At 41.3% G+C, this 13,819-nt stretch overlaps 1 protein-coding gene across 1 annotated transcript in view; it reads left to right on the plus strand.

Moving 5' to 3' along the window:
- Window positions 1-13,819, plus strand: part of tbx21 (T-box transcription factor 21) — a 45,424-nt gene that overhangs the window by 15,679 nt on the left and 15,926 nt on the right. Inside the window, exon 2 of the mRNA XM_048561002.2 lies at window positions 7,157-7,311. Coding sequence (XP_048416959.1) covers window positions 7,157-7,311 — 155 coding nt within the window. The remainder of the gene's footprint in view (window positions 1-7,156; window positions 7,312-13,819) is intronic.

The following is a 13,819-nucleotide window of genomic DNA, read 5'->3' on the forward strand; positions in this document are numbered from 1 at the left end:
CAGTTTCACCTTTGCTCCAATAGCTGATACTCATATTTAAACAGAAAATAGAGTCGGTAGATTATTGAACTGTAATGTTTAGTGTTTCTTTGGCTAACCTTTTAATTCATTTCTTTTTGTTTCTTTTTTGGCTTCATCAATTTTCGCCTGAAAGATTTTAATTTATAAATATGTCAGTTATTTTGTAACATTCAGAGGTTAAATTGGTTTAGTCAGCACAATGAATTTTTGACTTGCAGGCCCATGTGCCTCTGTTTCTCATTCGGAGATAAATTTATAAAAAAACTTTCAAAAGCGTTTGATATTTACATTCACAGATGTGCTAATAATCATTGATCTTGTTTGTCTAGTCCCAAAACATAAATATGTTCTCATCAGCAATATCTGGGAAGCCAGTCTAAACTCAATGGCATTCATTTCAGACAGCTTGTTCTAAGCTATATAATTTACACATTCAGCATTTTATGTTCTATGTGTACACTGCAACTGCTGACCTGAACAATGCAGAGGCACTTAACATTTAACTTTCAGTCTCATTTCTACCCAACTTGATATCTGTATATTGCAAATTAGTCATAATTCTCACATCAATAAAATAATTTCACAACCTCCTTTATGCCAGTTTAAATGACTTTTTCTATATGAACACTGTGCATCCACAGTGCCTGATTAAAGTTCTTATTAACGCAGGTTAAATATTTCACAAGAATTGGATAAATACACTCCGTTACAACTACTTCTATTTACTTTCCTCTTTCAACAAGAACAGTGGGCAATAACAAGAGGTGGTGTAGAGCAAAAATTTTCATCAGAGCAAATATCTTCAGTTTCAGTAAACAAAAATATGCAATCTGCTCCCCAGTTTGGCCTTGTGTCAAGTTAGTGCATATAATTTACATACATTCCTATCGTCATGTTCATAACTCAGCCTTGCCTTTTCATATCTCTTTCCCCGAAAATGCCACCGATCTCGAAGGGTGCTTTCCTCTAATGCCATACTCTTGCTTATGTCCATCACTTCTCCCCATCGTAGCACGGTGACTCACTAGGTTTTGGAATCCCCTCTCTAAACCTCTCCACTTCTCCCTCATTCACATTCCTTAAACCCTTTGACCAATTGTTTGGCCGTCCCTTCTAATGTCTCCTCTATTTGAAATCTGGTAAGGCTCCTGTGAATTACACTGGGGAGATATTTTGAAAAAAAGTAAGGTGTTATATGGCTGTAATATTGTTGGAGCACCAGTGAATGGAGACGCAGAGTGCTTTTGGTCATTACAGTGTTCCTTGTTTCAGCATATTCCAACTTGATCATACATTGTCATCATGAGAGGTTGGCTCAGAATCCACGGATCAATTAGTGCCCGCCCTGATGTCAGGAAAGAAACGTTCGTAGAAAGGGAAATGGTTCCAACAGATTTAGTACAATAATATTGTCCTGTGTTCAGAAGGTGCACATATTTTACATGCATGTGTTGTAGCAATGAGAATGTTCTTAGGCACTGGCATCTTTACAAAGTATTCAACAATATATTGCCGGGCAGGCATTCACACACTGTCATTAAACAAGGTGCTTGCATCTGTGTAGCACCTTTCATAAGTTCAGGGCAACCAAAAATGCTTCTCTGTCAATGTTATTTTCTGAAATATAATCATATAATCATGTATTTTTGGGAAATGTGGCAGAAAATTTGTTTATAGCAAGATCCCAGAAGTAGTAACAAGATAATGACTTGATAATCCCTTTAAGTGACAGTGATTTGAAGGATAAATATTGGCTAGACAGTAGGGAAAATTTCTCTGCTATTCTTTGAAATATCATCATGGGATAGAGAGCTGGCAGGGTCACATTTAATTGATAAAAACCAATATAACTGTGGATGTTCGAAATCAGAAACTAAAACAGAAATCGCTGGTAAAGCTCAGCAGGCTTTTTGAGTTCTGAGGTAGGGTCACTGGGCCCAAAAGGATAACTCTGATTTCTCTCCACAGATGCTGCCAGACCTGCTGAGTGTTTCTGTTTTTGTCAGTTTAATAGCTTGTCTGATGGATGGTACTCCCAAAAGTGCAGCACTCCCTCAGTGTATTATATAGAAGACAGAACAGAGTGGTGAGCGTTAACATAGGCAATACAGGATTTTGTTCTGGTGTCTTTAAGTTTGATGATTGGACTTCCTGTTGCTGCAGCAATGATGTTAACCATTTTTTTACTGCATTTCTGAAATTTCATGAGCTCCTGTGCTTTGTTAGATTCATGCACTTTTTTTTCCCTGCAAGGTATCTGGGAATACTGTTAAATATATTTTTCCTGGAATCATTCAGATTGGGAAGGTATAATAGGGAGATGGACTGAGGGGTGTGCAGGTAATAAATGGTATAGAATTTTGACGCAGATACCTCTGTCTGATAGGATATAAACAAATGGAGAGTGAAGATGCCTAGGAAAGGTAGTTTGCTTCTGCCAATAGGTTTAAGTATTGAGTGATAATGGGAACTGGGCTCTCTGATGAAGGGTCTAGGCCCGAAACGTCAGCTTTTGTGCTCCTGAGATGCTGCTTGGCCTGCTGTGTTCATCCAGCTCCGCACTTTGTTATCTTAGGTTTAAGTATTGACTCTGATTAACAGTGTTTAAATATTTAGATGGCATTTAAGATCACAGTTTGGTCAACCAAATCCCATCAACTGAATGACATACCCATCTGTAGTGGCATTTAATCTATTCAGGAGACTGCAGTAGTTTTTCAACGCATTAAAAGCAGCAGAAAATGAAATGCTCCAGCACCATCTGTGTCCACCCTCGAGTGACTGTCCGTGTGGAGTTTGCACATTCTCCTCGTATCTGCGTGGGTTTCCTCCGGATGCTCCAGTTTCCTTCCACAGTCTGAAGATGTGCAGATTAGGTGGATTGGCCAAAATAAAATTGTCCGTGGTGTTCAGGGATGTGTGGATTAGGTGTGGACTTGCTGAGCCAAAGGGCCTGTTTCCAAGGATTCTGTGATTCTATGATTCACCTACTGTACTAATAGGAATAAATGATCACAATTACAGTTGAAAGAGTTCTTCAATGTATGTAACAATGGCCAAAGATGTTTTGACTTCACTGCATGATTTTTAGATTTGGAAACCAAAAGCTTTTTAGCAGTAAACTCATTTTATGTGATTAATCCGTACGCTTATGTACAGTCATATCTTATTACCTTTTCACTATATTTCTGCATCACTGTGAACTGATGGGCACTTTGCTGACTTATAAGGTTAGACACTTCCAAAACTAAAGCAAATTCAGTTTGTGAAGCTGTGTTTAGTAGCAAGTGATCCAATGGGTCTTGGTTTCCTTGGGTAGCTCAGGGACATTGTGACACAAGCTGAAATATTGTGCTCGCCAGCTCTGAAACAGTTGTGGTTGCAAGCAAGTGAGCAGCTTGATGACAGCTTTAACTCCTCATATATCTCTTTCAAACAGTGGCTGCAACCTAAATGACAACATTGAGATTTAGGTCCTGCAGCAGTAAAAATGGCCCACTGATAGAATCAATGACACCTCATCAGAATCCTTGCTATCCCACATTCTTCCTGTCCCTTTCTTTCCCACACTTTCCAGTTTACTCTCTGCCTCTATCCATAAGACCTTATCAATTAGGAACAGGAGTAGGCCATTCGTCCCCTCAAGTCTGTTCTTCCATTCAATAGGATCATGGCAGATCCAACATTCCTCATGTCCACTTTCTTGCATTTTGCCTGTAGCCCTTGATTCTCCTCCTGATCAAGAATGTAATTCAGCCTTAAATATACACTCTGTCCCCACAGCTCTCTGTGGCAAGGAGTTCCAAAACTCACAGCCCTTTGAGAGAAGGAGTTTGTTCTTACCCTGCTTTTAAATTTGTCATCCTCCTACCCACTTCCCCCCTTATTCTGAGATTATGTCTTCTGCTTCTAGATTCTCCCATATGGGGAATCTCAGCATTGAACCTGTCAAGTCCCTTAAGAATTCTAGATGTTTCAATGAGATTGCCTCTCACAGACAGCAAAGTGATTATTAATGTTGAATCATGCAGTTTGTGATAAATATTGGCCGGCAACTGGCCCGAAGTCCCCTGAAATGAAAACAAAGCACCCAAGAGACTAAACCAATCATGCAGCATCTGTGGACAGAGAAACATAGTTAATGCTTTGGAGGCCAAGAAGAGTCATATTGAACTTGAAACATTAACCCTGTTTCTCTCTCCACAGGTGCTACTGGACCTGCTGAGCCTCTCCATCACTTTCTGTTACCGTTTCAGATCTCCAGCCTCCACAACACTTCGCTTTTACAGAATTATCCTGCTGTTTTTCAATTAATTAATACAAAAGGGCCTCAGCCTACTTTCCAACCTCGAATCTTACGCTCAATTTTCTATTGAGGAGCTGGAACCTATGAGATGTACAAGTGTTACTGAGTCATAGAAATCACTCAGGATCTACCAGTTAGTACTCAACTCAAGATAGTTTAATGTTGACAGAGTCCATGCCTATTAGATTGTTGGTGTCTCAAAATTCCACATGATATGCCTGTGACAAATAAGGAAACTGTTTTAATGAATCATTAGGTGTCCATTTTATTACAAGCCTCCCCATATGATTGTTAGTCAACTGTGACAGAACCTCAAAGCCGATCCACACCACCCCCACCACCAACACCACCAACCCCCCCCCCCCCCCCCCAACCCCCCACGCTTGAGATTTTACATCTTTTACATCATCGTACAACTTGGTTTCATTTCAAATCGACACTCTCGTCAGAAACCAGTAATGGAACTTGGCTGTTGTATTTTCTTTCTCCGCTCGAGTGGTTTTTACTGAAAATGTTTCACTCGTGATCCACTTGCTTTCCTGTACATAGCAGAGCGAGTAAGTCAGAAAAAGCCTGGAGTCAATGAACCTTAGCCAGTTTCCTCACTCAGTTTCTTATTCTGATTACTTGGTTTTGTCATTTTCTAAAAATAAGTTTATATTTAGTTTACATTAATTGACAATTGATCCAAATGTCAAAAAGATATCCAATGCATGTCACATGTTTCAAGGAGGAATTTTCAAATTTGTAAAAATTGCTGAAATCAGGCGCAAGACTGGGATATAATGCGTCCCCAGTTATCTGTTGCTGGTCACTGGATAAATGTTAACTGAATCAGATTTGGATGAACCTTTTAAAACTAAAGGCACCTGTTCTCATCTACTATACAGAATCATCCTGGCTCTTAACATGCGTTTTTGCCTAGTTTCTTGCCCATCTCCCCTTATGCCCTCTGCCACCTGCTCATCAATGGCACCCACCCCAGTTCCTTTGCTTCTATTCCCATTAAACTCACTGACCGCTCAACTTCCTCTCCTGCCCTCCCACATTAGCCAAGACTGTAACCCTTTAAGTGTTGTCCCTCTCTCCTTTTAAGTCAGTTGCCATCACCACCCTCCCCATTCCTCAAAAAAAAATTTGTACCCACAATCATTCCAAACTCCCATTCCACCTCCCATTCCTCTCCGAAGTCCTTGATAATGTCATGACCTTTCAAATACCCATCTTTCGCAGAACCCTATGTCTGAATCCGTCCAAACAGGTTTCCACCACAGTACTGAAACATTTCTCACCATGTGATTGTGACCTTTCCTGCTCTACTGTCTTCCGTCCTCCCTCATTGACCAACACCTGAAGACCTGATTCCATGCTTATTAACCTGTTCCTAGCCAAAGCACCATGTGTGATGTCTTTTCCTCATGCCTTCACACTCCAGCGTCTAGTGTTGTCTCCAGATATTGAGTGCCCTTTATTTCTCAGTTCCATATAACTCAATTTAATATCTTAGAATCATACAGGACAGAAGAGGCCCTACACTCCATTGAGTACAAATTGACTAAAAGTTACCTAAATCTACACCTGCCAGCACTTGGCCCATGGCCTTGAATGTTATGACTTTTCAAATACTCACCTTTTTAAGTGGGTATCCAACCCAACTATCCTCCCAGGAATTGCAATCCAGATGCTCAACCCTTTCTGGTTGAAAAAGATTTTTCTCAATTCCCCGCTGAATCACTTGCCTTTCACCTGATAAGCATACCCCTTGCTACTGATCCTCACTCTAAGGGCAACGGCTGTTGTCTATCCTTCCCTCGATCTTATTTCCCTCGATCAGGTTCCTGCTCAGCCTTCCATGCTGTTAAGAAAACAGACTGTGCTTCCCCAGCCTCTCTTCAAAGCTAAAGTACTCCACCCCAGGCACCATCATGGTGAATCTCCTCTGCACCCTCTCCAGCGCAATAATTTCCTTTCTATAGTATGGTGACTGGAACTGCCCACAGTACTGCAGCTGTGACCTAACCAAAGTCCTGTACAGCTCTAACATGATCTCCCTGCTCTTTCAATCTATGCCACAGCTGATAAAGGCACTTCTTAACTACACTATTAACCTGTCCTGCCACCTCAAGGATCTGTAGACATGCAGCCCTAGATCCCTCTGTTCCTCTTATGTAAGTCTGTCATAGTTTAATTCAAAATGCTCTGTAATAATTATGGGAATGTTTATTATATTGATTGTGTGATATAAATATAGACTGGTATTGCTTTATCCAAGGACTGCTACTAGTTTTCCAGTTAATTTTATATAGATTTTATTTTCTTATCAGGCTTACTGTCAATTCAGTTTCATAATAAATTATTGGTTGCAGCATTAAAAAAGAAACAGCTTGACTTTCTTTAGTTTAATGTTTTCCCATTATTGACCCTTTCCTTCGTGAATGAAATGATTTAGTCGACCCTAGAACGTCCCAAATTGCTTTAAGAGAAACAGTATAGCTGTTATTGTAATTTTTGAAACGTAGTAGCCGATCTGCATACAGCTAGATCCAAATAATATATAAATATATGTGTATAATGGACCAGCAATTTATGATATCAGTTGAGGGACTTTCTTTGGTCAGGAAACCAAGCTGTTATGTATCTGATTAGTCATTGCGCCCATCTCTGGCATTGACAATCGCAGTGAGAAGTACAGAGTTAAAAATAGAGGCTATTCCCTCAACAATGTGACTGTAGACTGAGTGGCAGGAAGATCATTATTTTGTTGGACATTATTTTATTCTCTTTTAAATGTGCAGAGTATTGACCTTTCTTGCTCCCCTCTTTTTCCAGGCGGATGTTTCCTTTCCTGAGTTTTAACATCACGGGGCTGGATCCTTCTGCTCATTATAATATTTATGTGGACGTTGTTCTGGCAGATCAGCATCACTGGAGGTACCAGGGAGGAAAGTGGGTGCAGTGTGGCAAAGCAGAAGGCAACATGCAAGGTTAGTGCACCAGAGGCAACAGGCATGAACACCCATGGGTGCTATGCCAGAATAGACAGCACTGTCTTTTTACAAGGAATGGGTGTTATGTATGCTGTGGTCCAAAACATGTAATTTCCTGGCACGCAATACACATTTTGTGCTGGAAACTAATCTCAGGAGGTGATGCAAAATGGGGTGCTTCGGGTCACCCATCATTACATGCAGCCATATAGTTCCAGTGCAGTCAATGGCACTGCACATCAGGCTCTGTATATAACAGGCAGCTGATCAGATATCACTCATTTTGAGGCACTGTCCATGATAATTTGTAGATGACAGAATTTAGACAATACAGCTGCTACTAGATTTTGTGCAGGGACACAGATACATTTATAATTCTGCAGTCTTGCTCAGCAAGGTGGATACAGTTTTGCTTCAGTGGTTTCACTTAATGTTCTTTAAGATATTTGCGTTAATACACTGGGGGATAAAACAAATTCATACCACCACACTTTAATGTTAAGGCCAATGGGCAATGTTGAAAATTAATGTTATCAGATACCTGAGGCGTATGCTGATGATGCAATATTGCTTCACTGAGCACTGGCCAACATTTAGCGATGTCATTGAGAAGCTTGCTTGTTCCAAACAGTTTTGAAAATTAAGCTATATCCTATTACTACAGCCATTTATTGGAGATGCAATACTTTGCGTTTGCGGATGCCTATTGGCAGTGGATGAGTTTTTTTGTTAGAAATAACTGAATGCTTTGAATTGACCTGAAGATATGAAAACCACAACGAAATCCTTTTTTTCACCAAATTGATGGAAAGTCAAAATAATTCTTTGCCCAAGGACTGAATGCTGTTTAATTACGAGAGATATCAGAAACCCAGGTAACTCCCATTTGAATATAGCTGCAAAAAGACTCATGTTGCCAAACCTTGCCATCTTACACTAAAGGACAAACATCATTGTAAATCAGAGGCTGTTGCAATTGACATGAAATTTGGTATTTTTGCATTCGGCCTGATATGTCCAGGTCAAAAGGTTTTGACACTATACCTCTTTCTCCTGACATTGAAGTTCTTGACCACCAAGAGACTGCAGAGGATCTGAAGGAAAAGAAGTTTCAATGGTTAGGGCCTCAGTGGCTGACGTCTTGCCAGTCAATGTTGGAGTGAAGGGAGATATGGGCAAGCAAGAGGCTTCTCCAGCGCTTTAACTCTAAATCAACATCCAGCACCTCTTGGGTTTGTCTATGATGACTTCCACATTCAAACAGCCAATTGGTAATCAGTCCAAGGTTCAATGTCAAGTATAGACATCTGACCAAAGCCATAAAGGAGAGAGAGAAAAAGCGTTCCCACTTTGTGCTAAGGAAAGGGAGAAAATAATTCGAAAGCAAATGGAAACGAAACCCACTGTGGAATAAAAGTTCCCATTGCATTTTCGGCCTTTCATTGTGTTATTCTGTGAAGGAGTCAGAAACTAGCGAAAGCCCCTCACGCAGAACATCCACGTCATCAGGACCGACCTGTCTTTGGCAAATGCATAGATCTATATTCCACATTCCGTCTGATTGCATTTCATTCATATCCACTGTGTGGTATGTCAATTGTTGGGTACAACTTCCCTTGTCAGTTTAAACATTAATTGATGCCAAGTGCATCAATAATTTGGAACTGTTCCAAATAGCACAATATCCACTGACATCAGTTATAATGATTGCATAGAGGAGATGTGTGTTGGAAAGCTGTGATGGTGGATATTTCTTAGTGATTTCTGTTCTCTCTTCTGGGTCTTACTGGGCTGCAGTTTTACATGCTCAGCTTGCTGTATCATAGCAAAGAGCTAGTGCTTACAGCACTGTGAGCCTTGAGAGCACAGGACAACCACTGGGGGTATATTCATTCATGGATGTGGGCATCACTGGCTGTGCCAGCATTCATTGTGCATCCCGAATTGCCCTGGACAAAGTGGTGGTGAGATACTTTCTTGAATCACTTCAGTCCTTGGGAAGCAAATTGCTGGATTTTGACCCAGCGACATCGAAGGGACAGTGATATAGCTCCAGGTGAGAAGGAAACTAGCAGGTGGTGGTGTGCCCCTGTATCCATTACCCTCACCATTCCAGTGGTCATGACTTTGGGATGTGGTGTAAAAGGAGTCTTGGTGAGTTGCTGTGGTTGATCTTGTACTCGGCATACACTGCTACCACTGTGTGACTGTCGTGAAGGGAGTAACTGTTGATGCTATTAAAGCCTAAAGCTTATCAAACAGGCCCCTTCGTCCTAGATGATGTCAAGCTTCCTGAGTATTGTTGGACCTGCACCCAGGCAACTGAAGGCTATTCAATCACACTCCTGACCTGTACTTTGTGGGTGGTGGATAATCATTGAGGAAATAGGAGATCAGTTCCTTGCAGCAGGATTCCTAGCTTCTGACCTGCTGTTGTAGCTAGAGTATTTATATGACTAGTCCAGCTCAGTGCCTAGTCAGTGGTATTCTCAGCATGTTGATAGTGGGGAACACAGTGATGGCAATACTGCTGAATGCCAAGCTGCAGTGTTAGATTCTTGCTCACTGCAGACAGAAGATGTCGTTCTCAAGAGCCAGACAAATACGCCCATTCTAAAAGGGTTGTTATTTGAAGGGTCAGGAATCTTGGACTTTGCTGCGTCATGGCTGAGAGGTGTCTAACCTTTGACCAATCAGAAGCTGAATATTAAAGTTTCCTGATAGGTATGAGGGGTAGAAAACATGTGCATTTACATAGCATGTTACATAATAAAGTGCTTTTGAAGTATGGTCACTGTTGTGGTAGCCAATTTTCACACAGCAAGGTCTCATAGACTGTAATGTGAGAATGTGTGGGTGACCTCAATGATATTGGTTGAGGGATAGATATTAGCCAGGTCATCAGGGATAATCCTCATGTTGTTTTTTGAAACAGTCTCATGGGTTCTGCCAAATCCTGCTGTGTAAATGTGATTAGACATTTTATCCAAAATGTAGTAACTCCAGCTGTGCAGCACTCTGGAGTGTCATTCTAGGGTTTTCTATTTAAGACAAACCTTTTTTGGCTCACAGTGTTACAAAAATACATCGCATGCAACTGTTACTGATGCTGAATTTCCACCCCAGAGCGGAGAGAATGTGGAGGTGAGGTGAACGTGGGAGTTAATAGAAGAAGGTTCCTTCCTGCTCTCCCTAACCCTGCGTCACAAAATCAAAAGAGAACTCTTGCACAGGCCCTTCAGTCTGCCAAGCCTGTGCCGATCGTCATGCCCTGGCTAAACTAGGAAATAAACCTTCTGCCCTTATTTAGTCCATGTCCCTCTATTCGATCCATATTCATGTAGCCATCCAGATGCCTCTTAAGTGACTTCAGTGTGCCTGATTCCACCATCTCCCCTGGCAGTGTAGTCCAGGTTCCTACCACTCTCTGCATGAAAAACTTTCTTTGCGCACCTCCCATAAAGTTTTGCCCTCTCACCTTGAACCTGTTCCCCATTGTATTTGAAACTTCATCCCTGGGAGAAAGCCTCTGAGTATCCACCCTATCTATGCCTCTCATAATTTTGTAAACCTCCAAGAGGTCTCCTCTCAGCCACCTCCTTTCCTGTGAAAACAATCCTAGTCTTTTTAACCTTTTCTCATAGCCATACTTGGGATGGGCACGAAATGCTGGAAAGCCAGCAACGCACACATCTCACAAAATGAATAGGAAAAAAAATGCCCTCGAGACCAGGCAACGTTCTGGTGAACCTTCACTGCATTTTTGCCAGAATTTCCATGTCCTTCTGGTAATGTGGTGACCAAAGCTGCATACAATATTTCAAATACAGCCCAACAGGGGGTTTTATATAGCTGCAATATGTTTTGCCAACTCTTGTACTCCATGCCCAGCCAATGAAGGCAAACATGCCGTATATTAGATAACAAAGTGTGGAGCTGGATGAACACAGCAGGCCAAGCAGCATCACAGGAGCACAAAGGCTGACGTTTCGGTCCTAGACCCCTTTGTGCTCCTAAAATGCTGCTTGGCCTGCTGTGTTCATCCAGCTCCACACTTTGTTATCTCGGATCCTCCAGCATCTGCAGTTTCCATTATCTCCAAACATGCCATAATCCTTCTTAATCACTTTAGCTACCTGTGTTGCCACTTTCAGGGAACTGTGGACCTGCACGCCCAGATCCATCCGTATGTTAATGTTCTGAAGGCTTCTGCCATTTACAGTATAATTCATACCTAAATGTTATCCTCCAAAATGCATCACTTTGCATTTGTCTGGAATAAACTCCATCTGCCATTTCTGTGCCCAAGTTGCCAATCCATCTATATCCTCTTGTATCCTTTCACAATCGTCGGCACTGTCAGCAACTCCACTAATCTTTGTGTTATCTGGAAACCTACCAATAAGACCACCCACATTTCCCCAGATCATTTATATATAAAATAAACAACAGAGGATCCTAGACATATCCCCGTGGAACACCACTAGTTACCGGTCTCCATTCTGAAAAACACCTTCCTACTGCTACTGTCTGTTTTCTATGACCAAGCCAATTTTGTATCTATCTAGCCAGCCCACCATGAATCCCATGTGATTTTAGTTTTTGTACTTTTGATGGCTTGCATTATCCATAACGGGCTTTGCTTCTAAATATCCAATTGGCTACGTGGGTGATTTACTGGTGGCAGATAACTATAAAAAAAAGTCATGGTGATTTGGTGATGGGAAGTATCTGTTCTGTTGTGCGTAAGAGAATTTCTGAATATAAAAAGGGAAAAGAAAGCCCTAAAGCTGACTTCATCTTGTTGTCTTGGCCTCAATATCATGAATGACTTTAGCTAATTAAAACGAAACCTGTCAATCTCCATTTCGAATTGACCGCTCCCTTCCCTCTCTGATGGTGGAGAATTCTGGTTTTCTACCACTATTTACGCAAAGAAGTGTTTTCAGACATCGCCTTTTAAACGGCCCAACTCTAATTACAATTACTTATTATGGAGATAACGGCCTATCATTTTCAATGTTACAATTCAGCCATTGAAACGGCAGAGAGGGGAATTTGTGTAATATCTGTTCCTGGTGATTCTGTTCTCTTCTGAAATCTATTTTATAAAGAGCAGGGAAATGATCAAGACCTTCCTAAATTATACGTTCTGTATAATCTGGCCTCTAAACGTGATGAAGTAGTAGGGGTGCAGTTATAGTACAACTTCTGTATCAACACGAAGCAGTTTTGGGATCAAAGTGGCAGTCATTTTGGGTGGCACCGTTCCAGCCATTGACCACAGCCGCATGACACAGCCATCATCAGCAGTTCACCAATATAAAGAGAGAGATAACTAAATCCAATCTCAAATCATCCTTTCAATTCAATAACAGGAACAGTGGAATAAAAGCGAAATACTGCAAACGCTGGAGATTTAAAATAAAAACAGTGTCGGAAAACTCAGCAGGTCTAACAGCGTCTGTGGGGACAGAAAAGTAGTTAATGCTTTGAGACCAATGCTTCACCTTTGGAATTGGATTGTGGATTGTTTGCTGGATGTGTGACAGAATAACTGTCAGAGAGTCTCCTCTGGACATCAGTGGTGCTTGATTTAAATTATCAGTAGCTCTGCAGCTCAAAATGCAATGCCTTCTGAAACAATGTGCTGAGGCTGGTATCCCATCACGTCACCCTTCATTGACATGTGCACAGTACAAGGTGACTGACCAGCCTGCTCAGAGTCAGTGGACTTTCTGAATCTCTTGTTTACGTCTGTCAGCCAGGGCTCCCTAATTGGCCCAGGTTAACCATCCCAATCAGGGATCTCATAGTCAATGAGATCCACCTGGCACTCATTCCATTCACTACACTAGGCAACAGACACTGTTTCCCGGGATCAGGGACTGTACCAGATAGACTGACAATGGTATAAAGCTGATTGCAGATTCATTATTTCACACAATAGAAGCAAGCCATTTACTCTTCTCTGACCTATTTTCCAAAAGCAGTTTCCAATTAATTTCATTTCCCATGCCCTTGTCCTGGATACTTCTAATATTTTATGACTTCCCTTTCCACATCCCGTAGGTCCTATTGACACTTTCTGTTTCCATTCTGACCAATTTACTGCGCAAAAACAGAAGTTGCTGGAAAAGTTCACCAGGTCTGGCAGCATCTATGCAGACAAATCAGAGTTAACGTTTCAGGTCCGGTGACCCTTCCCTCAGAACTGTGCTGAAGAATTTCTGAAGAAGGGCCCCGACGCAAAATGTCAAGCCTTCCTGCTCCTCTGATGCTGCTTGGCCCACTGTGTTCATACAGCTTCACACCGTGTTATCTTTGATTTTGTTGCAGGTTTACGGCATCTGCAGTTCTTTTGGTTTTTACTTACTGCACAAAATGGTTTTCCTGATTTCTCCATTGATCTATGGTGGTGATAGTCAAATCCTGCTTAGTGAAAACAGCATACTTAATTCACTATTTGTCAAAACTCTTCACTATTTTGAAACTGAAAGAACTG

The sequence above is a fragment of the Stegostoma tigrinum genome, chromosome 31 (genome assembly GCF_030684315.1).
Source record: "Stegostoma tigrinum isolate sSteTig4 chromosome 31, sSteTig4.hap1, whole genome shotgun sequence".
In the NCBI taxonomy this organism is placed as follows: domain Eukaryota; kingdom Metazoa; phylum Chordata; class Chondrichthyes; order Orectolobiformes; family Stegostomatidae; genus Stegostoma; species Stegostoma tigrinum.